General features: G+C 36.3%; 1 protein-coding gene across 1 annotated transcript in view; it reads right to left on the bottom strand.

Moving 5' to 3' along the window:
* LOC123564804 (papilin-like) overlaps window positions 1-26,557 on the bottom strand; it is a 409,588-nt gene that overhangs the window by 208,126 nt on the left and 174,905 nt on the right. Inside the window, exon 18 of the mRNA XM_053520994.1 lies at window positions 25,941-25,970. Coding sequence (XP_053376969.1) covers window positions 25,941-25,970 — 30 coding nt within the window. The remainder of the gene's footprint in view (window positions 1-25,940; window positions 25,971-26,557) is intronic.

Raw genomic sequence — 26,557 nt, 5'->3', positions numbered from 1 at the left:
TTTTGTGATAATCTGATTCAGTGCCAGTAAAGACTGCATTCAAATTGTGATTTGGGGCATACACTTTCAAACATATTCAAGCTGTCTTAAATTACCTCCCTTCGTAGGGAAGGACATTCACTCTAGTTAGACAACTGAAGTGTATAACTCAAGTAACATCAATGCTGACAACTTTTTCCCAGGCATCATTTTGCAATATAGGAAATAAAATTTATGGTGAAAGGTTTTCATAATACTGCTGAGACAGAAATCATTTGCCACAGATCTAGTTATTCATGACTGCAAATATAATGAGAACAGAAGCTGTATCAGGCCCACACACAGAATGTCACTTGAAAATATATAATTTACTGCTGATAACAGAAGCTGGGTCAAAGTTCAAAGCAATGATTTTCTGTAGAAATTCATGAATGACAATAAGAAAACAAAAAACAAAAAAAAATCCATAATACCATTCATGTTTCTGCATACGTATCACTTATTTTGCATGTTCATGAACTGACTAATCTTAATTCAGATAACATGCACAATCCCTACAGCATGCACCAGTTATCATAACAAGAACATAAAGAAGTAATATAATTTTATATAATGGCAAGAACAGGTAATGTGGGTTTCTTTATTCTTTAATCTGTCGCATTTTCTTGCAGACATACACCCTAATTTGCATCATCAATGAAGGCAAAAAACACTGTTATTGTAATTAAAGATGGCTCCAATAGTGCATAAGGCTCTGGTTGCAACTGATGTAATCCATGCTACCAGGAATTCGTTTACTTCTTCATTTTTTTCTGGTATAAAGTACTTCATAATGAAATTTTAGTATCCTGCTGTGCTGTACAAAAGTACATCTATGGTGGCTCAGTAGGGACATTGTATATTTTACTTGCTTACATTTAAGCAGGTCCATGTAACAGATTAATGTCTTCAAGGGTGCAGGCAATTTTTCAGCTTTAAGGGTTCGAATAACTAAAACCTTAACCCTTAGCCTGTGCATGCATATTCTTAGTCTGGTTACCAACTAGTAAATCTTTCTTCTTTTTTTTTCAATCATTAAAAAAATCTTTCTTGGCTCTGATTATCCAGTGTTGAGAGAAGAAAATGGACATAACTATAAAAATATCTACTGTGGACAAAACCTAGGGTCTGAACACAGACTAGAATAATCTATCAAGTATGAAAAGCAAAAGCTATCATCTGTGCATGCAAATGCTAGCAATAATTCAAGAAAAACTACCAAATGCACAAATGATGACTTCTGCTGAAAATAATGTCACAAAATACTACAAGCCTGAGTAAATCAGAGTTAAGCTGTAGAGTGTGTCAGGTAGTGTCTGCCAGGTAGTATAGGTCTTCAGAAGAAAATTTATCTTCCAATAAAAATATGCCCCTCTTGAGCTACCATATACATTTGCTTATTAATGAAATTATATTTAGCACAAGAAATCCAAGTTTACCATTCTTACAAAGCTTTAGACTAAACTAATGAATATTTTTTTATCAAAAATAACAATCTGTAAACAAAATACCAAAATTATGCCAAGAACTATTTCTCAGAGTTCTTTGGGTTCAAATTTTATAACATTTAGGGAACCTGGATAAATTATGACCACTTGTTCCATTAAATAACCATAAAAACTCAGAAAAATGTACAAGTAATATAAAAACAGATTTATTTGGCTGGTAAGATCAGATTAACAGGAGTTTTGTCTTATTTTATCTTTCTTGCTGATAAAAAAGACATTAATTATCAACAATAATTAAGAAGACAAATTGAAAAGTTTTTGCATGATAAACTTACTAAAGCATGACAGCAAATCATTTTTCAATCTGAGTATTTTTTTTTACATTACTGCTTTTTACTTTTGACCTTCAACTGTGACCTTGACCATTGAGTTAGGGATATTAGGGCGCTGCACAACACACTTTGTCTCATTATGAGTAACATTTGTGCAAAGTAATATTAAAAATTACTTAATGGTTGACAGAGTTATGAAACAGGACCTTACAATGATGCTACAGACCAAGTTTGATGAAGATTCATCTAGTTGTTCATGAGAAGAAGTCATTTAAAGGTATTTCTAATTTTAGCTCTAATGGCCCTTAAAAGGGGCCAAGAAGTGCCCTCATTTGAACAAAATTGGGAGAGGACCTTATAATCATGCTACAGACCATGTTTGATGAAGATCCATCAAGCAGTTCATGAGAATTATAAAGTCTCTTAAAGGCATTTCTACTTTTAATTCTAATGGCCCAAAAAAGGAGCCATTGTGCCCTCTTTGAACAAAATTGGAAGATGACCTTATAATGATGCTGCAGACAAAGTTTGATGAAGATCTATCAAGCAGTTCATAAGAAGAAGTCTTTTAAAGGTATTTCTATTTTTAGCTCTAGAGGCCCAAAAAAAGGGCCAAGTGTGCCCTCATTTGAACAAAATTGGAAGAGGACCTTGTAATGATGCTACAGACCAAGTTTAATGAAGATCCATCAAGCGGTTCATGAGAAGAAGTTCTTTTAAGGTTTTTTCTATTTTTAGCTCTGGCAGCCCCTAAAAGGGTCCAAGGTGAACCATTTGTACAAACCTGACAGGTCCATGCAAGGTTGCTACTTACCAAGTTTAGTGTAATTCTGACCAGTAGTTTCAGAGGAGAATATATTTAAGTAAAAATGTTGACGCAGGACGACAAACGATGGACACAGGGCTATCCCCCTATACTAATAGCTCACCCTGAACAAAGTTCAGGTGAGCTAAAAAAACAAGAGGCCCAAATGGACCAACCCTTTTCTATGATTTGACCTTGTGACCTAGTTAAAAAAATCTTAGGTAACCCAGTTTCAAAACTGACCATTTTTTCATGGAGACATACATTCTGACATATTTTTATAAAGATAAAATAGAAAATATGGCTTCTACATTGTTAACAAGGTTTTTCTATGATTTGACCTAGTGACCTAGTCTCTGACCTCAGGTAAACCAGTTTTAAACTTAACCTAGAATTCATGAGACATTCTGAAAATGTTTTATGAAGATCATGGCTAAAATGTTGCCTTCAGCGTTTACAAGGTTTTTCTATTATTTGATCTAGTGACATTGACTTTGACCATTATGAAGGTGAGGTAGAAAATGTGGCTTCTGGAGTGCTAACAAGGTTTTCCTATTAATTGACCTAGTGACCTAGTTTATGACCCCAGATGAGCCAATAATGAATTTGTCAAAGATTTCCTTGAAAGTAACACTCTGACTTAGTTTCATTAAGATTTGGCCAAAATTGTGACCTCTAGAGTGTTAACAATCAAATTGTTGACTATGGACGGCGCAAGACGGTCAACAATGGACACCCTGCACAGGGTGATCACAATAGCTCACCTTAAGCACTTTGTATATATTGAGAGAGACAAAGACAAAGTATTAGACAAACTAGTATTTTTTCTATAAATCATTCTCACAGAAATTAGGGGTTTTATACCTAACATGTCATTATCTCAACCAACACCAAGTGGGGGATTACGGTCATTAGACAGACAAATAAGCAGTTAAACTGTCCGAATTAAATCTCACTTAAACTGTGGCACCATAAATCCTATCAAGTTAATGAAATTGACGATTATTATTCAATAACTACAAGTAATGGAAATAAAGAAATAATCATATCATTAACGCTTAATTAAAATTGCATTAGATATTACTTATCTATGTATGCGCATTACTTTAAGTACTTAATACTTAAGAGATGGATTAACAAACATTAATAATGTCTTTAGTGTCTATTGTTTACATAATATTTGTTGTCTAAAACATATCAATTATTCAGGCAAGCTCTTCAGAAAAACACCTGAGTGTAAAGTAGGTTTTTTTATTGTTTCCTGTCTTCTTTAAAAGTAGAAAATAGATAATTATCAAAGAGCATCCTAACTAATAGCCTAAGTGACATGTAACAATGCTTATATTATATAATTACTGAACCAAAATGAATACTTGGGCAAGTACCAACACAACACACACGTTTATTGGTATGCATGCCAATATGGGCACTCCTCTACATCAGGGGCGTCGGAAGTGGGGCCGCAGGGGCCGCAACCGCGGCCCCAATAATTTGCCCAAAAACGATTTTTGTAAATTCATAAGTTGGAGTCGCAGGTCCGCGGACACAATATTTTGTATAGTATATTAAATTTTGCTTCGCGTTAAACAATACACGCTGTCCAGATTAGTGTGTTACACACGTGTCCGTGATTGGACTTAATTACGCATGAACAAATCAGCATGTTTTTAATTGGCATGTCTTTAGTCAATGGAACGTTTAAGCTATACCCAGCCGCAAAGATCCAAGTATTAACTTATAAAATTCAGAAAAATAATTATCATGTTTTTATTTAATGAAAGAGGTAAGTGTTAATATTTATCACACCGCTAAGATGTAAGGAATTAATTACATAAATTGTTTTTACTCAAAAAATGATATTTCAAACAAAAATAAGAAATTAATATAACATGAATGATTATTGTTCAATACATTAAATACAAGAAATAAAAACAAACATGCATTCTTTGTATTGTGTTATACATTATTAATTCTGATAAGAGTTTATTAAACGTTATTTTGCTTATAGTCATGTAAATAGTAAGAAAATGCTGGAGACTTGAGATGCGATTCAGTACCCTTAAAATGCACCAGAACTCGCCATTTATGATCCTGTTTTAAAAAAAAATTTCAGGGGCAGGTCCCCCTTACCCCGCTTACGGGAGGGGGATGCCCCCTCCCGTACCTACCCCCCCCCCCCTCCCCCTCGCGGCCCCAATATCAAACACCTTCCGACGCCCCTGTACATGATAGTGAGAACCCTTTAGGGGTAGGATAATACAAGATACAGAAGACGCTCCAATTCCTTAAGTGGTCCTGATTGTTTTAAGTATGCCAGGTGTATACCAATACATGGCACTCTTTTCCCAATGCTAGTAACTTTTAGTTGGAGAAGTGGGAGCTCACACTCAGGACTCCTTGTTTCATAGTCAGACTGTGTTTCCACAGGATGTATGTATGTGTCTGCCCTTATGCTTCCCAATATATACATATATACATCAAGGCTCCGGAAATTTTGATAACTCAATAGGTCCGACACGAAAATCCTGACATCGGCGCTACCCCACCCACCGCATTCCCAATATTACATATTTTGTAAAACGTGATAGGGTAAAGAAATAAGCATGTCATGCATTAAAACTGAGTTACCAGTCACCGCGCGTTACCATACAATGAAGACAGTTATTCAGTGTTATGTGTGATCGTTACTTTGTTTAAATTTCGATGTTTTTCCAAGATAATACGAGGCATTGACACCGAGTGCGTAACTAGTCTAAAAGCCAACGCACCTGACTTCAATACCGTATACATGGCAGATGCTTTGTGATGTTTCCTCATTCTTTGACGGAATTCTATAAAATACAATGCGTCAAAGTGAGTTACACGACACATATTCTCTGCTAAACAGCCTCAGTATTTAAAGAATACTCTGCCGCGGACCGAATGTGTACGTTATTTGAACGCTGAGATCGAATTTCCCGCATGTAAAGTACCAAAACGTCACGCGGGTTGGCCACGAATATTTCATTTCACTTACGTTGTACTTCAATAAGCAACTACATTTTATAAAGTTATATGTTCTCTTCTGATGTAAACAAAATTTCATTTTGAAACGTTTTTTAAAAGACCGATTTGATAAACAGTGCCACTCCGGTTTTCTTTATCATTCGTGGTTGCCCGTCCATTTTTTTCTTTTTTGTACAGTCGGGTTGCAAAGACGATTTTCTGCATTTGTTTCAACTGGAGCCCCAACAAATGAATCATGTAATTTTTTCAAATCAAGTAATTATAAAAATTATTTTTATCGGTTTTCCGTATGATGTCTCATTAAATCAAAGACCTATAATGTACAATTATAGCTCTTTGATTAAATGCAGCGACCATTTGTTTGTTACCGTGATCAAACATAGCCTTTTGAAATAAACCATCCGTTGGATTCTAAATAAAAGAAGTGGATCCCCGTCGAAATGATTTGGATCCAGTCAGAAACGGTAGGAAACCAGTCAAAAATGTTAAATACACCGCAGTCGGCTGTCTGCAAACATTAAAGGATGTGCCGCGCGAGCACTGATTGCGTCACGCGCTAATTACGGACCGATTATCAAAGTGACAATCAGACCGATTGACACGTTTATTGATTATCTGAAGGTGTGACCAACAATTTCTTACTTGGCAGGTGATCGTGTATTGAGATATAAGACCGAAATTTATACTTTTCTCCATTTTTACGGGACCGATTTTTTGCGTTTTTTTCACTTCGGTCTGAAAAGTCAAAAATCGGTCCAAAACCGACAAACCGGCAAATTTCCGAAGCCCTGATATACATGTATATCAGCTGCTACACTATGAAGATCAGTATGACCTTGACATCTAACTCCTAACAAGAGTGCCAGAATGTCATAATATACGCCCGTCACAGCAAATTTCTTTACACTAGCACCTGTATTTGCAAATGGAATTTTAATTTTGTGGTAGTAATTATTGTAATTCTTTTGGCTTTTCTAAATCCACATAAAAACTCCTTACCAGGTAGAGATACCTTAAAATACACCTAAAACTTGAAAGTAGCATCTATGTTGTACCACAGAAAAGTGGTCTTGGTTTTTTCCTACGGTCAATTATAAACAAGAGGACCATGATGGTCCTGAATCGCTCACCTCTTCCCACATGATCCAGTTTTGAGTATGACGTCGTTTTTTTCTATTATTTGACATAGTGACCTAGTTTTTGAGCTCATGTGACCCAGTTTTGAACTTGACCTAGATATTATAAAGATAAAAATTCTGACCAATTTTCATGAAGATCCACTGAAAAATATGGTCTCTAGAGAGGTCACAAGGTTTTTCTATTATTTGACCTATTAACCTAGTTTTTTAAGGCACGTGACCCAGTTTCAAACTTGACCTAGATATCATCAAGGTGAAAATTCTGACCAATTTTCATGAAGATCCATTCAAGGGTATGGCCTCTAGAGAGGTCACAAGGTTTTTCTATTTCAAGACCTACTGACCTAGTTTTTGATCGCAGTTGACCCAGTTTCAAACTTGACCTAGATATCATCAAGATAAACATTCAAACCAACTTTCATACAGATCCCATGAAAAATATGGCCTCTAGAGAGGTCACAGCGTTTTTTCATTATTTGACCTACTGGCCTACTTTTTGATGGCACGTGACCCACTTTCGAATTTGACTTAGATATCAACAAGGTGAACATTCTGACCAATTTTTATGGAGATCCATTCACAAGTATGGCCTCTAGAGAGGTCATAAGGTTTTTCTATTTTTAGACCTACTGACCTAGTTTTTGACCGCACATGATCCTCTTTCAAATTTGACCCAGATATCATCAAGATGAACATTCAGACCAACTTTCATGAAGATCCATTGAAAAATATGGCCTTTAGAGAGGTCACAAGGTTTTTCTATTATTTGACCTACTGACCTAGTTTTTGATGGCACGTGACCCAGTTTCAAACTTGACCTAGATATTATCAAGATGAACATTCAGACCAACTTTCATACAGATCCCAAGGAAAATATGGCCTCTAGTTAGGTCACAAGGTTTTTCTATTATTTGAACTACTGACCTAGTTTTTGATGGCATGTGACCCACTTTCGAACTTGACTTAGATATCATCAAGGTGAACATTCTGACAAATTTTCATGAAGATTTCATGAAATATATGGCCTCTAGAGAGGTCACAAGGTTTTTCTATTTTTAGACCTACTGACCTAGATTTTGACCGCACGTGACCGAGTTTCAAACTTGACCTAGATATCATCAAGATGAACATTCTGACCAATTTTCATGAAGATCCATTGAAAATTATGGCCTCTAGAGAGGTCACAAGGTTTTTCTATTTTTAGACCTACTGACCTAGTTTTTGACGGCACGTGACCCAGTTTCGAACTTGACCTAGATATCATCAAGGTGAACATTCTGACCAACTTTCATAAAGATCCCATGAAAAATGTGACCTCTAGAGTGGTCACAAGCAAAAGTTTAAGGACGCACGCACGGACGGACGACGGACACCGCGCGATCACAAAAGCTCACCTTGTCACTTTGTGACAGGTGAGCTAAAAAGTTACAATATAAGTTATTTATAGTAACAACTGAGGGAAGTTAATCTTAAAAAAAAAACAAATCCCCCCCCCCCCACACCAAAAAAATTGTAAGTCCACATAAAAATTCTTATTATTCTTTTCAAAGGGAAGTAATTCTAAAGAAGGGACCGGCGCATGACACTTCGTCTCATGATGGTGTACAATTGTGCCAAGTTACATCAAAATCCCTCCATGCATGAAGAAGAAATGCTTCAGACAAAGTCATTCTTGTATCTGACCTTTGGCCTCTAAGTGTGACCTTGACCTTAGACCTAGGGACCTGGTTCTTGCGCAAGACACTCCATCTTGTGGTGTTGAACATTTGTGCCAAGTTATATCAAAATCCCTCCATGCATGAAGAAGAAATGCTCCAGACAAAGTTTTCATTCTTGTATCCTTTGACCTCTAAGTGTGACCTTGACCTTAGACCTAGGGACCTGGTTCTTGTGCATGACACTCCGTCTCATGATGGTGAACAATTGTGCCAAGTTAAATCAAAATCCCTCCATGCATGAAGAAGAAATGCTCCAGACAAAGTTTTCATTCTTGTATCCTTTGACCTCTAAGTGTGACCTTGACCTTAGACCTAGGGACCTGGTTCTTGTGCATGACACTCCATCTCATGATGGTGAACAATTGTGCCAAGTTAAATCAAAATCCCTCCATGCATGAAGAAGATATGCTCCGGACAAAGTCATTCTTGAATTTGACCTTTGATCTCTAAGTGTGACCTTGACCTTAGACCTAGGGACCTGGTTCTTGCACATGACACTCCATCTCATAATGGTGAACAATTGTGCCAAGTTTCATCAAAATCCCTCCATGCATGAAGAAGATATGCTCCGGACAAAGTTATTCTTGAATTTGACCTTTGACCTCAAAGTGTGACCTTGACCTTAGACCTAGGGACCTGGTTCTTGCGCAAGACACTCTGTCTCATGATGGTGAACAACTGTGCCAAGTTTTATCAAAATCCCTCCATGCATGAAGAAGATATGCTCCGGACAAAGTCTGTGGACGCCGCCCGCCTGCCCGCCCGCCAGGGGCGTTCCCATAATATGTCCCTTTTTTTTCAAACGGGCGTATAAAAAGGCTTGGGCCATCTACTCAGCAAAAGCAATGATTATCTTAACGTATAGCCTGCTGGCAGCAAGTGATTCTGCCTTCATGACCAGGGCATATTTGTGCAGCCTGATCATGGTATGCACTGTTCCCTATTTAGTTAGTAAAATTTTTCAGTGAACTTCCCTTCAAATAATAAATGGTATTGTCCAAACTGAATGATAGACCAGTCCGTTTTAGAAATTTAGCAGGCTAAAGGGAAATGCCACATTGACGGAATGCAGCTATTGGATGTGCAGGCTGATCCTGGTCTGCACAGTGGTTGCAAAGGCAAAATCACTTGCCACCAGCAGGCTAAAGGTTGAAACGATGGTTGTTCATGAAAAGCATGATAAGCAAATATCTGCATGTTATGCAAAAATTCCACAATGCTGTCCGATGTCCTGGTGTTGTTTAATCTTATCTGAATATTATTACTTCCCTTCAAGAAGAATTATATACCAATACATGAATAATTTCAATTATCCTATAAAATCAGCCTGTCTACATTCAACTATATAACTTTCTTATACCCCTCTCCCTTCAAAAAGTTTGACATAAATACAACTGTAAAGCTTTCTTCATTTATGATTTTGTTTCTTGTCTAACATATCACGTAAATGAAATTTCCTGTAACAATAAATCAAAGTAAAAACTGCATTATTTATTACTAAGATGATTAAGTAAATTAGAAGATTTTAAATCTGTCAAAATAAGTCCAACAGTATTACAGAGGTGTGCAACAACATGTGAGGCCTGGTTATTTAAATCCTGGAAACAACAATAGGGCCATGAAGGTCCTGTATTGCTCACCTGACCTATTGACCTAAAGATCATCAAGATTAACTTTTCTACCAAGTTTCATTAAGATATGGTCATAAATGTGGCCTCTAGAGTGTTAACTAGTTTTTCCTTTAATTTGACCATGTGACCTTGTTTTTGACCCCACATGATCCAGATTCAAACTCGATCTAAAGATGATCAAGATTAACATTCGAACAAAGTTTCATGAAGATACAGTCATAAATGTGGCTTCTAGATTGTTAACAAGCTTTACTTTTGATTTGACCTGGTGACCTAGTTTTTGACCCAACCTGACCCAGATTGGAACTTATCCTAAAGATCATTAAGATTAACATTCTGACCAAGTTTTATAAAGATATGGTCATAAATGTGGTCTTTAGAGTGTTAACTAGCTTTTCCTTTGATTTGACTTGGTGACCTAGTTTTTGAACCCACCTGACCCAGATTTGAACTTGGCCTACAGATCATCAAGGTTACAATTCTGACTAAGTTTCCTGAAGATATAGTCATAAATGTGGCCTTTAAAGTGTTAACATGCTTTTCCTTTAATTTGACCTGGTGACCTAGTTTTTGACCCCACCTCACCCAGATTTAAACTTGACCTAAAGATCATCAAGACTAACTTTCTGACCATGATTCATTAAGATATGGTCTTAAATGTGGCTTATGGATTGTTAACTAGCTTTTCCTTTGATTTGACCTGGTGACCTAGTTTTTGAACCCACCTGACCCAGATTTGAACTTGGCCTACAGATCATCAAGGTTAACATTCTGACTTAGTTTCATGAAGATACAGTCATAAATGCCCTCTAAAGTTTTAACAAGCTTTACCTTTGATTTGACCCGGTGACCTAGTTTCCGATTCTACTTTACCTAGATTTCAACTTGACCTAAAGTTAATCAAGATTCACATTCTTAGTAAGTTCCATAGAGATATTATCATAAATGTGGCCTCTAGGTTGTTAACAATCTTTACATTTGATTTGACCTGGTGACCTAGTTTTTTATCCAACCTGACCCAGATTAAAACTTAACCTAAAGATTATTAAGATGAACATTTTGACCAAGTTTCATAAAGATATGGTCATAAATGTGGTCTTTAGAGTGTTCACTAGCTTTTCCTTTGATTTGACCTGGTGACCTAGTTTTTAACCCCAAATGACCCAGATTCCAATTTGGTCTAAAAATCATCAAGATTAGCATTCTGACCAAGTTTCATGAAGATACAGTCATAAATGTGGCCTCTAGATTGTTAACAAGCTTTGCCTTTGATCTGACCTGGTAACCTTGTTTTTGAATCCACATGACCCAGATTGGAACTTGACCTAAAGATCTTTAAGATTAACATTCTGACTAAATTTCATAAAGATATGGTCATAAATGTGGCTTATAGAGCGTTAACTAGCTTTTCCTTTGATTTGACCTGGTCACCTAGTTTTTGAATCCACCTGACCTAGATTTGAACTTGGCTTACAGATCATCAAGGTTAACATTCTGACTAAGTTTCATGAAGATACAGTCATAAATGTGGCCTTTAAAGTGTTATCAAGCTTTTCCTTTAATTTGACCTGGTGACCTAGTTTTTGAACCCCACCTCACCCAGACTTAAACTTGACCTAAAGATCATCAAGACTAACATTCTGACCAAGATTCATTAAGACATGGTCATAAATGTGGCTTATGGAGTGTTAACTAGCTTTTCCTTTGATTTGACCTGGTGACCTAGTTTCTGACTCCACTTGACCTAGATTTGAACTTGACCTAAGTTCATCAAGATTAACATTCTTAGTAGATTCCATAGAGATATTATCATAAATGTGGCCTCTAGAGTGTGAACCAGTTTTATATTTGATTTGACCCGGTGACCTAGTTTTTGACCCTACCTGACACAGATTTAAAGCTGACCTAAAGATCATCAATGTTAATATATTGACCAAGTTTCATTAAGATATTGTCATAAATGTGGCCTCCAGAGTGTTAACTAGCTTTTCCTTTGATTTGGCCTGGTGACCTAGTTTTTGACCCTACATGACCCAGATTCCAGCTTGGTCTAAAGATCATCAAGATTACCATTTTGACCAAGTTTCATGAAGATACAGTCATAAATGTGACCTCTAGTGTGTTAACAAGCTTTTCCTATGATTTGACCTGGTGACCTGTTTTTTACCCCACCTGACCCAGATTTAAATTTGATATAAAGATCATCATGATTAATATTCTGACTAAGTTTCATTAAGATATGGTCATAAATGTGGCCTCTAGAGTGTTAACAAGCTTTTCCTTTGATTTGATCTGGTGACCTAGTTTTTGACCCCACATGACCCAGATTCGAACTTGACCTAAAGTTCATCATGATTAACATTCTGACCAAGTGACCCAATATCGAACTCGTCCAAGATTTTATTGAGGGTAACATTCTGACCAAGTTTCATTAAAATTGGGCCAAAAGTGTTAACAGTCAAATTGTTGATGATGGATGGACGATGACGACGACGGACACAGGGCGATCACAAAAGCTCACCATGAGCACTTCGTGCTCAGGTGAGCTAAAAACTCACAGTATAATGCATTTATACAACTTCAATTACTAAACAGCCGGTAGTTCTTCAGCCTAGTCAAGCAGCCATTACTTTTATCAAATGTTTCTTTCCAAATTCTCATTGTTACAGTTTTTGCTTATCACAGTTACTTAAGGAGAAGAAGTTAGTCTTGGTATTGAATGGTGACTAAGGTAACTTACTATCAGACTGAGGTCTATTATAGTACTTTCCCAATTACTGAGCTCATCTTTCCCGATAACTGAGCTTATCTTTCCCAATAACTGAGCTTAACTTTCCTAATAACTGATCACGACTTTCCCTAAAACAGATCATAACTTTCTCTGTTACTGATCTTAACTGTCCCAATAACTGATCTTAACTGTCACAATAATTGATCTTAGCTGTCCAAACTAGAACTGTCACAGGAGTGACTCATACCCCCACTATATGGTCTTGTCACAGAAGAATGGCAACCAGAAGAAATCTTGAAAATACTTAGAATAATATAAAAATGTCAAAAAAAGCTTAATACTTAAAAAGAATTTTACTCGTCTTTGGAGTACTTCATCCTGGGCTTCCACATATAAGTAATACTAGTATAATACTAGTATAGTAATACTAGTAAATATAAAAAATCTCTAATATTAGAGATACACTAAAAGTGAATAAAACGAAGTGTCTTACCAACCCATGTTACCACAGAAAAATGTATTTACTTTTTACATAGGACTTATAATAAAAAAGTTAAAAAAATACCGAAAATACTGAAAATCTAAAAATAGGATTTCTAAAAATGACTAATTCCTGGAATTTAAGGAGAAGAAACTCAGTACAAAAGTTAAAAAAAAAAAGGTTACTTCCCTTCGGCTCTAAGCCAATCAGAATGAGATCTAGCGAAAATACATCAAAATTAACCTTAAATTCTAAATAAAAGGGGACATAATTCTAGAAAAATTGGTGTCAGAGTTATGCACCTTGAGTCACAAGATGTGGGTTTTGAGGTGGAACATCTATTTTAAGTTTGAATCAAATCCATTCAGTAGTAACTTAGATATAGTGAAAATACATCAAAATTAACCTTAAATTCTAAGTAAAAAGGGGCATAATTCATGAAAAATTGGTGTCAGAGTTATGCACCTTGTGTTACATGATGTGGGTGATGAGGTGGAACATCTGTTTTAAGTTTGAATCAAATCCATTTAGTAATATTGAGATATAGAGAAAATACAACAAAATTAACCTTAAATTCTAAGTAAAAGGGGACATAATTCATGAAAACTTGATGTCAGAGTTATGCACCTTGTGTCACATGATGTGGGTGATAAGGTGGAACATCTATTTTAAGTTTGAATCAAATCCATTTAGTAATAACGGAGATATAGTGAAAATACAACAAAATTAACCTTAAATTCTGAGTAAAAGGGGACATAATTCATGAAAACTTGGTATCAGAGTTATGCACCTTGTGTCACATGATGTGGGTGATAAGGTGGAACATCTATTTTAAGTTTGAATCATATCCATTTAGTAATAACTGAGATAATAGATTCCGCGACGTGACGCGACGGGACGGGACAAAACTGACTCCTATATAGCCCCCCCACAAACATGTTTGGTGGGGGTATAATAACTGAGCTTAACATCCTTGTAGCTGACATTAACTTTCCAAATAACTGATCTTAACTGTCCCAATAACTGACCATAACTGTCCCTGTAACTGATCTTAACTGTCCCAATATTTGATCTTAACTGTCCCAATAACTGAGCTCAACTTTTCAAATAACTGCATGAGTTCAACTTTCCCAAAAATTCATCTTCACTTTCCCAATAACTGTACTTTACTTTCCCAAGAACTGAGATCAACTTTACCTGTAACTGGCAATAACTTTCCCAATAACTGATCTTAATTTTCCCAATAACTGACCCCAATAACTGAGCTCAACTTTCCTAAAAACTGATCTTTACTGTCTCAATAAGCCAGTTAAACCTTTCTCAATAACTGAACTTTACTGTCTGTCAATCAATCAAGTATCTATGTAGTTGACTACATAATGTGAAAAAAATAATATTAAGCAGGACTACAGAAACTGGTCAGCTGGATGTCTCAACCGACAATAGCTCACATGGCCTTGAAAACTTTGAACCCAAATAAAATGTGTCAATCAAAATTTGTCATAAACATGCTTCACAAATCTGACTTTTCTACACCAGATGTTTCTTACAGTAATTTTTACATCCTTAAGTAATTTACAGACACAACGTGTGACTTCAATAATCAGTTACCGGCTTAAATAATCCCAACAAATTCAAATAATCCAAGACGAGACAAATCCAGATGTCAAGAGTACTTAACTTTTCAAATAGGATGTTAATAATTCAATTTTCCTGTACTTGAGGCTGTCAGTCATGTGGCAAGGTCTTTGTGTGATCCCGGTGAAGGCAGCGAAAACATTCTAAACCTCTGTTGGATACAAATAATTCATGACAATTTTTCAGTGATCTCCATATATGAGCTATTTGTAAGATGGCAATTTCAATATCTGTTGTATTATTAAAGGAAAATGCAGCCAAAACTCAGGTTGTGTGTTTTTAACATCTGGTCAAAAGTTGTTTCCATGGTAACAAATATTAGGAATACTCATAATAAATTTTTGGACAGAAAAATGTTTTGTTAACTTATTTGAACAGATTTTTGTTCAGATATTGTGGAAAGTAGTGTAATAGATTTGACCAGTCAATGAAACTTCATAAGGAGTAATGGCCCTTTAACAATTCTGTATTAACTGCCCTTTCCTAAGGAAAACCTTTCAACGCTGTCGGGGAAAAATAGAAAATTTTGCCCCTTTCAGGGGCAGTAAATCTAGAACCCATGATGGAATCTGGCCGGTGTTCGAAAGGAACTGGGATCATATTGTGACTTAAGTTGTGTGTAAGCGTGATTAAAATCTAATCTTAAATGTCACTTCTATTGTGTTCACAAGGTAAAAATTATTAAATTTTGGCTCTTTTAGGGGTAAATCAGGGGACGTAACTCCAGAACCTGCAAAATGTGGTCTCTATCGTGTTCACAAGAAATTGTGAACGGACGACAGACGACAGGACGGCGGTCGATCACAAAAGCTCACCTTGTCACTACGTGACAGGTGAGCTAAAAACAAAGAAATTAATTTACAAGTTTCATACAAAATAGATAGAAAAGTTACCATCTCTGAAAAGTTGGCCAGATAAAAAAAATCTTGCGGTATCTCCAAGCCTTCTTGATGAATAACAAAATAAACAATTCTAGACAGAAAACATTATACTGTAATTCACCTATTCTAATTAGCCACAACTCCCTGTGATAAAATGCAGAAACACTTATATAATAATGTATTAATAACTCTTGTCTTTCTGACAGTAGTATGTCATGTTTCACTAATTATCTTCTGCCAAGTGTCATCCCTAATCCATTTTCTCTCCAAGCTAATGCATTACAGCAATATTTCATAAAAAGCTGTGAAGTTACTTTTTTTTTAAATATGTAACTTTTCCCAAAAACTAAAATTAATGCCCAAAAACATCACCATTTTAACAGATCTGTTTTTTTTTTCCAGTTTCAACACAATGGAAAATGCTAAAAATCACTTTGCAGTTCATCACTATAACTACCTTGATGCTCACCTTTTAAAAAATTCTTTTGACATCGCTTGCAGTAGGTGAGCGATGTCTGATGTTGTGGTCTAGCAAAAAAACTAAACGTGATTCACACCTGTCCTGTCATTCATATTAAAGTATGTTCCTTTTTATATTATTATGTGTACTGTTTCCCTAACTGTGCGAAATCTCACAAAACTAGAGTTGTCAAAGGAGTGGCGAATTATACCCCCAAAATATGGCCTTGTCACAGAACTAAGCAAATGTCAAAGCTGAACTTACTTGACCTTTGACCTACTGACCTCAAAATCAATAGAGGTCATCTGCTGGTCATGATCAACCTCCCTATGAAGTTTCAAGATCCTCGGCCCAAGCGTTCTCAAGTTATTGGCTGAAAAAGGTTTAAATGTTTCGGGTCACTCTGACCTTTGACCTTTGGAACTCAAAATCAATACAGGTCATCTGCTGGTCATGACCAACCTCCCTATTAAGTTTCGTGATCCTAGTCCCAAGCATTCTGAAGTTATTGTCCGAAAACAGTTTAAATGTTCCAGGTCACTGTGACCTTGACCTTTGACCTAAAAGTCATTAGGGGTCATCTGCTGATCATAACCAACTTTCCTATCAATTTTCATGATCCTAGACCCAAGCATTCTCAAGTTATCATCCAGAAACCGTTTAACTGTTTCGTGTTATTGTGACCTTGACCTTTGACCTACTAGCCTCAAAGTCGAACTTGACCTGTATTCAATCATGTTACACCTGTGTACAAAAATTTATGATCCTAGACCCAAGCGTTCTCAAGTTATTATCCGGAAACCGTTTAACTGTTCCGAGTCACTGTGACCTTGACCTTTGACCTACTGACCTCAAAGTAGAATTTAATCTGTATTTCATGATATTACACCCGTGTACCAAAAGTTATGATCCTAGGCCCAAGCGTTCTCAAGTTATCATCCGGAAACCATTTAACTGTTCCGAGTCACCGTGACCTTGACCTTTGACCTACAGACCTCAAAGTCAAACTTGACCTGTATTTTATGATGTTACACCTGTGTACCAAAAATTATTAAATCGGTCAAGCCTTTCATGAGTTATCATCCGGAAACCGGTTTACTTTTCAGGGTCACTGTGACCTTGACCTTTGACCTACTGACCCCAAATTCAAATCTTGCCTGTATTTTCTGATGTTACACCTGTGTACCAAATATTATTTAAATCATTCAAGCCTTTCAAGAGTTATCATCCGGAAACCATGAAAACCAACGGACCGACTGACTGCCAAGCTCACTCCTATATACCTCCCCCAAACTTCGTTCTTGTGGGGGTATAAAAATATGCTTTGGCATTAATTATATGCAGTACATAATACAACACAACATGGCCAGATGAAATGATTTTGTCATTAAATCATCATGAAGAACATACGCCTCGCCCAGGGATCAACTTACAATTCCATATATTGAGCTAAGCAGGTTGTTGTATGTATGTAAGCTTATTTATAGTCGCTGACGAAAGCCAAAATGGGCAACTCCTCCAGAAGACTGTTAATAGTGTTAGTGGAAGGATAGTGCAAGATACAGAAGACTCTATAATTCCAGAGGTTTCCCTGGCTCTTAACATGCCAGACGTAAAGCATTCAAACATGGGACTCTTATCTCAGTGTTTGTAATTTTTAGTTGGAAGAGTGGGTGCTCAAATTCATGACCCCTCATTTCATTACTGAATCACTGTGTCTGCTCTTACGCAGGTGGGTTTACCAAATTGACATTTTAAAGAATTACGACTTATATCACTGAAATACGGACAATTAATTTGATAACTTTACTAAGAGTAAATGAATATAATTTACAGTCTATCCCCTCCTAACGGTCACCCCTGATCAGTGGTCACCCCTTCCCAACGGTCAGTGTGTGATGCACCCGTCAATTTTTATTCTGGCTGCCTGCTTAAGAGAGGTTAGACTGTATGTCACTTTCACACCCGGTAATCTCCAGAATCATAACCAGTTGGCTACGTATGAACACGCTTCTGTTGTGGTTTCCAGACCTAGTATAAAAACATTGACACAGGTATTGTGTGTGTTCGGGTTTAACGTCTTTTTAATCATAATTATGTTCTTTTTATAATACTGCAAATGAAAAACAAGCAAATGCTATCCGATGCAGGAATGAACAACGATTACAGACATACATGCAGCGACCAAGCATTGTTTCCTGTTAAATTTAGAAGTTGTACAGAATGATGACATTTCAATGGTTCTGTGCCGTCTGCTAGTGTTTTCGTACACATATAAGTTTTCTTGGCAAATAGTTAGAGTCAATCGATTAATGACACACAAATATTTCAATTTATTCCCACAAAAAGATACGAGAGCTTAGTTTACAACAGAAATGCTGCAGTTAATTCAGTGTTATGATGCGGTTGGTAATGTTATGATTCTTCGAAGGGGGTTATGAGTCTTCGTAGCATATTACTGCCGTAGAAATTCAGAAATTCAAACTTATACTATGTCTTTATACACAATCATGTTCTTATAGAGGTACCTCTTGTACTGATCCAGTAGAACTTATTGCATGCACCTACGGGTACACACTCTCATGCGGTCGTACATACAAAATGCATGTACATTTAAGAATGCTACTAAAGTTTTTGAAAGAGGTCAATTAAATAAATGAATTTCCAATGTTTTTTACTCTAATTATATAATATGGCAGAACATCAAAGCAATGACTATTACCACCAAAGCCAATTTCATAAGGAGTTAAAGTATGGTATCATTATCGGTCCTATCCAAGAATGGTGGTCAAGGCTCTTCATTTACAGCAATGCATTTTCTTATGGTGGCCAATTTTTCAGCCACTTTGTGTTTCCAAGATGCTTACAATTGGCAAGCTGATACTTTTTCCTATCGACATGTTTCAGTGAAAAGACACAAAAACACATCATAATGAAGCTATAATTAAGTATCTTTATGGGGGAGCACATAAAAATAGTCTCCTGACAAACTTCTCTGTTAGCGAACTTGATATGACATCAAACTTCCTTAACTGCCCAGTGCACATAAAGGCATGACAAAACAGAAGACAGTTATACTTGGTGCAGTGTCACTTCTCCAAAACAAATCAACAGTTTTTTGTCCTTTGGTGTCTTCATCCAAAGCACATGAATTAAGACAAAATGATTAACATTTTATATTTACTTCTTCCAAACTTTTCTTACCTTGTTACAGGTTACTTCTTCAACTGACTTTTTTATATTTTCAAATGAAGTTCAAATTTACAGGTGTTCAAAGTGTACTTAAAAAACGAAATATTTTTTTCAGTGTTCATGGGAAATGCACGACAATAGGATCGGCAAATCCATGAATCGCGCTAGCGGTTCATGTTTTAAATTTGCCGATCCTATTCTGTCGTTCATTAAATCGCATAACACCGAAAAAATGTTTCATTTCTTATATTTACAATTATATTTCCTTTCCATTTTTTAACAAGATAATATTGTAAATTGCACACATTTTGTTGCATTTAACATTAAAATCAGCTTCCCAGCCATTCTGTTCACTAGATGGAACAACTGCGACGTCATCTAAGGAACATTTTCCCTGACTATATGCGGACATCGTCAAAACAGCAGTCCATTATCACTTAAAGCAGCGATGATGTAACTTTCGCACCTTTCATTTTGCTGTTCACACGATGGAAAAAGAATAGAGCGAATGTAAATATTGCAAAATGCACACCCGAACCACATAAATATCCTACACTAAGTTTCAGTACTCTTTGCATAACAAAAACTTCAAAGAAGAAAACAATGCCAGAATTATTTGACATATAATGCAAGGCATGCAATAGAAATAATGTCAGGGTGGGGAATATAATTCCTCAGCACGTTTTTACTTGAATCAAATTAGAGCTGCATATTCTGGAAAAAGCAGAGGACAAAAACTGCCAGCAAGGCACTAAGTGCTGTCTTTTGAGTTGGCATTAAGTTGGTAACAAAAGTCTAAGATGTCTGTCAATCAACAAAGGATCCTGATACGATCCTATTTATACCCCTTATTTAGAAAAAAGCAATCTTAAGGCATTTTTCTATGCAGTTTTACTGTGACATGACTTTATACATGTCAAACCTGCAAATATATAATACCGATTCTAATAAATGCACTATACAGCATTACAAATGTTAAATAGCCCGGGTTTTATTAACTGGCCAAAGGAATTAATACGAGTTATATGGACAAGTTATATGGACGTATGTATGTTCCCATTTTATCACTTTACCATCAGAACAACCTCTCTCACACCTGGTGCACAGAACTCCAAAAAGACGCAAATTTTAAAAGGCAAACTTCCAATTTCTGCTCTTTCAAGTTGTGGTAGATGGTAGCTATTATCATCAAAGAATGCTTGTATCATTCATTACAAGTGCATCAAGCCAATTAATAATTAATAATTAATAACATATTAATTAATATTAAGTGCAACTGATGAGGATTGCTCATTAACATCTGATAAAATTATTCTTTTTCATGAGACATCATGCAATTATGCACTGTTTCTATGGGAATTTACACCAAATAATTGCACTATCATGCAAGCTGATACTCATTAAATTAATCATTATAACCCAGCCTAGGAAGTACTTTTTAAGAATTTCGATCACATTATGGCTAACAACGATTTTTCTTCTTGGCATGAGAAATTTTCAAAGCAACTTCTAAAAGTGCAACATCTGACCTTGAACCAAAATAACCCTATAAATGCATAAATAATGATTATGTTCAATTTTTCCTTAACGACCTGCTTACATAACATATCTTGAAATACAAATAATATAACAGGAGGTCTTAATTATCATAAATTCTGAGTTTATTCAGCCACACCATTTGCAGTTACTGAATATTCAACAGTCTCTAAATTATAAATCTGTTCGTAAACCAGTCTAAAAATGATGCCTTGCCATTGGTCTATTTCAGAACTATGCTCAGAAACAACCAATCTGGCGCAAGAGTGACAAGACTGGTCTCAAAACTCAGCTTTACAACACTAGACATTCTTGTGATGATCCTTGTGGTTTCATCTTGTCTGGATAGTAATATCATTAAAAAATCAAAGCCTGAGATGTCTGATGGGTTTGCTAGATTTATTTTCATTTTACCAATCTCTAAATATACATGTATAAGAAACAAATACTAATGTGCCTTATATCTAAGATAAACTCTGGCTGACCTTACATTACAGCTGGAAGTCAGTGATGTAACCATGGGCTGGAATACCTAATCATTGACAGGTCTTATATAATCTAAATGGCCAGTGTGAATGGATAGAGGATGAGTAAGAACTGCTTGATCACTGATAATTCATCCACATTGTTCATGAATGGGACTATTTTGTGTAGCACATGAACATCCTTTGGGTGTGATTTGGAATCAAATAAAGATGCTACATGATTGTCAGAAATACACTTAACTATGGTAGTGGGATAAACTCGCAACCAAAAAGATTATTTCATGACATGTTCAGCAGCAATTAAATACTACGTGAACTAAAGATGCTTTTGAGAAAAGCGCATGTCTCCCACAACTGCCTAATCATCTAAATAGTAAGTCAGTCTTTATATACTATTTACTTAGAGAACATGCGCATGCGCTTTTTTGACACCAAAAGGACCCCTAAAAGTACAATAGGGGTCCTCTTAAGGTCAAAAATGCGCAAGAAATCTGAGCATTTTTTGGTAATTCAAGGGTCATAATTCCAAAGGGACTGGGCTGATTTGGCTAGTTATCGAACTTGGCCGAGCAATTATTGGCAAACACATTTTGTTCACGTTAGGTGAAGATCGCATGAGAAATGTTTGACTTAGAGTGTGGACAAGCTTTGTGACAGACAGACACACAGACAGACACACACACACACAGACAAAGAGTAAATCAATATGTCTCCAACACAACAGGCAGAAAAAAAACCTGTATGGTACCTTTTGTATTGTATGTTGCTGGACTACTTTCATTAATATGCATGACCTGACACAGTTCTATACATAGCGTAAAAACTTCACCAAGTTCCATTTTAATATCGATGAACATTGAAGATTTCATTCAATAACAAAACAACAAACAAAAAGGTGGAGGTATATAACAAGAGGGCCATGATGGCACTATATTGCTCACCTGTTATCATTGCACTTGAGGACAAGAAGGTCCTCAGAAAAAATATCTAAGTCCAAAGGCCAGGAACAACAAAGGAAAGAAATTTAACCAAAAAGAAAAAAAAAATTCTTAAAAGGTACAGATATGTCAAAATACACCTAAATATTGGAGGTACCATCCATGTTGTACCACAGAAAAGTGGTCTTGTTTTTCCCTACGGCCAATAATAACAAGAGGACCATGATGGTCCTGAATCGCTCACCTATCCCCACATGACCCAGTGTTGAACTGAGTATGGTGAGTTATTTCTATTATTTGACATAGTGACCTAGATATCATCAAGATAAAAAATTCTGACCAATTTTCATGAAGATCCATTAAAAAATATGACCTCTAGAGAGGTCACAAGGTTTTTCTATTATTTGACCTATTGACCTAGTTTTTGAAGGCACGTGACACACCTTTAAACTTGACCTAGATATCATCAAGGTGAACATTCTCACTAATTTTCATGAAGATCTCGTGAAAAATATGGCCTCTAGAGAGGTCACAAGGTTTTTCTATTTTTCGACCTACTGACCTAGTTTTTGACCGCACATGACCCAGTTACGAACTTGACCTAGATATCATCAAGTTGAACATTCTCATCAATTTTCATGAAGATCCATTGAGAAATATGGCCTCTAGAGACATCACAAGGTTTTTCTATTTTTAGACCTACTGACCTAGTTTTTGACCGCACGTAACCCAGTTCTGAACTTGACCTAGATATCATCAAGGTCAACATTCTGACCAATTTTCATGAAGATCTCTTGAAAAATATGGCCTCTAAAGAGGTCACAAGGTTTTTTCTATTTTCAGACCTACTGACCTAGTTTTTGACTGTACGTTACCAAGTTTCAAACTTAACCTAGATATCATCAAGGTGAACATTCTGACCATTTTTCATGAAGATCCATTGAGAAATATTACCTCTAGAGAGGTCACAACGTTTTTCTTTTTTTAGACCTACTGACCTAGTTTTTGACCCCACGTGAGCCAGTTTCGAACTTGACCTAAGTATCATCAAGGTGAACATTCTGACCAATATTCATGAAGATCTCATGAAAAATATGGTCTCTAGAGAGGTCACAAGGTTTTTCTATTTTTAGACCTACTGACCTAGTTTTTGACCCCACGTGACCCAGTTTCGAACTTGACCTAGATATCATCAAGGTGAACATTCTGACCAATTTTCATGAAGATCCATTTAGAAATATGGCCTCTAGAGAGGTCACAAGGTTTTTCTATTTTTAGATCTACTGACCTAGTTTTTGACCCCAAGTGACCCAGTTTCGAACTTGACCTAGATATCATCAAGGTGAACATTCTGACCAATATTCATGAAGATCTCATGAAAAATATGGCCTCTAGAGAGGTCACAAGGTTTTTCTATTTTTAGACCTACTGACCTAGTTTTTGACCCCACGTGACCCAGTTTCGAACTTGACCTAGATATCATCAAGCTGAACATTCTGACCAATTTTCATGAAGATCTCATGAAAAATATGGCCTCTAGAGAGGACACAAGGTTTTTCTATTTTTAGATCTACTGACCTAGTTTTTGAAGGCACATGACCCAGTTTCGAACTTGACCTAGATATCATCAAGATGAACATTCTGACCAACTTTCATAACGATCCCATGAAAAATGTGACCTCTAGAGTGGTCACAAACAAAAGTTTACAGACGGCAGACGACGACGGACGACGGACGCCGCGCGATCACAAAAGCTCACTAAAAAAGTTACTAAAAATAAGCTATTTATAGTAACGTAAAAGGGAACAAATTAAAAAGAAAATTGTTGTAAGTGAACAAAAGAAGGATCTGCCAAATAAATCTGTTGACATAAATGTAATTTCAGATCAGTATCTTCATTAGTTACAGAGATATACCCATTTTAATTTGAACTAAAGGGAGGTAATTTTACATAAAATCAGTCCATAGTTATCTACCCTGATTGGCTCAGTCCAACTGATGACAATAATGAAATTTCAAATAAGTCCTATAAGTACTTACCGATATAAATCCATTTTGACTACAATCAGGGGAGGTAATCAGATATAAAACAACTCTGGAACCTACGATTGGATCTGATTTGTCATGGAATCCAAGATTTATTGTTGTTGAAGATATTTTGGAAGTTTGTATAAAAAAAACAACATAAATGAAGTCTCTGTATGGCTGCAAAAGCCAAAATAGCCAATTTTGGACCTTTCAGGGGCCATAACTCTGGAACCCATGATGGAATCTGGACAGTTAGAGAAAGGAACCAAGATCTTGTGGTGATACAAGTTGTGTGCAAGTTTGGTTAAAATCAAATCATAAATGAAGTTGCTATTGTGCAGACAAGGTCAAAATAGCTTATTCTGGCCCTTTCAGGGGCCATAACTCTGGAACCCACTATGGGATCTGGCCAGTTCAATAAAGGAACTGAGATCTTACGGCAACACAAGTTTTGTGCAAGTTTGATTAAATTCAAATCATAAATGAAGCTGCTATTGTGCAGACAAGGTCAAAATAGCTAATTCTGGCCCTTTCAGGGGCCATAACTCTGGAACCCATAATGGAATCTAGCCAGTTCAAGAAAGGAACCAAGATCTTATAGTGATACAAGTTGTGTGCAAGTTTGGTTAAAATCAAATCATAAATGAAGCTGCTATTGTGCAGACAAGGTCAAAATAGCTAATTCTGGCCCTTTCAGGGGCCATAACTCTGGAACCCATAATGGAATCTGGCCAGTTCAAGAAAGGAACCAAGATCTTATGGTGATACAAGTTGTGTGCCAGTTTGGTAAAAATCAAATCATAAATAAAGCTGCTATTGTGCAGACAAGGTCAAAATAGCTGATTTTGGCCCTTTCAGGGGCCATAACTCTGGAACCCATAATGGGATCTGGCCAGTTCAAGAAAGGAACCGAGATCTTATGGTGATACAAGTTGTGTGCAAGTTTGGTTAAAATCAAATCATAAATGAAACCACTATCGTGCAGACAAGAAATTGTTGACGGACAGACACACGCATGGACGGACGCACACACGACGGACGAAGGGTGATCACAAAAGCTCACCTTGTCACTATTGTGACAGGTGAGCTAATAAAAGGGTCATTATAACAGTAGCTAGATCTGGGATTTGTATTTGGCTCTCGTGCATTTTGCAAGGTTGGATGAAATATGGCGCTTGCGCACCACCTCTAGAGATCCAACCTGACAAAAATTTACTTGAGCCGAATATATTCTAAGCTGTAAGAGTACAAAATACCAATAACCAAGATAATACAGTATCTATTAAATTCATAGACAAAATAAATTTTCAAAATACATTGCAAGGTAAAAAATGTCTTATATAGTTGCAAACTAAACCCTGTAATTTATAAATTTCTACATAAGCAACCTTCACACCAAGCAATAAAATACATTATCCACAGCAAAAGGGAATAAACGCATCTGAAAATTGAAGTGCAAAACACACACCATACCTTTTGTTTGTCGTCTTGGAAAGTAAGCACCTATCAAAATATTCAAAGGAAAAAAAATTCATTTCACTGCTTCATTCCATAACTAACCATAGTAATCATGCAGTCCAAATGGCCGTTCCAGGTTTGTTGCAATGAACCAATGTTTGCATAAAGCTTCATACAACCTTAATTATCACTGAGAGGCTACTATACACTGCACTGGCTAAGCGTAAAACTTATGTTTGCATAAGTCTACAAGGAATGTTTGCATAAGTCTACAAGGAACATGTCAATAAACCATCTAAGGTTTGCATGAATTTGCAGGGAGCATGCTCAAAACTCTGAAGGTTTGCATGACCTTTCTAGGCGCATGCTAAAACTTGCAGGGTTCCATAAATTTTAAAATAGTGAGTATACTAAAAGCTGTTTGGTTTGCATGAATTTTTTTTAAAGAAACTACCATTCAAAAAGTTTTACTTATATATCAGAATATTTGTAGAATGCATACACTCTCAAGATGTCTTGTTGGAGGTAACTTGGTATGCAATTTGCAGTCCCAAGTATACTGTGACCTTAAACCATTTGACCCCAAAACAACTGGATGGGGGGCATGTACTAACATTTTAAGGTTTTGAAAA

This window comes from Mercenaria mercenaria, chromosome 1 (genome assembly GCF_021730395.1).
Source record: "Mercenaria mercenaria strain notata chromosome 1, MADL_Memer_1, whole genome shotgun sequence".
NCBI classification, from domain to species: Eukaryota; Metazoa; Mollusca; class Bivalvia; order Venerida; family Veneridae; genus Mercenaria; species Mercenaria mercenaria.
Note: the sequence above shows the minus strand (reverse complement) of the source record. Positions and strands in the feature narration are given on the sequence as shown.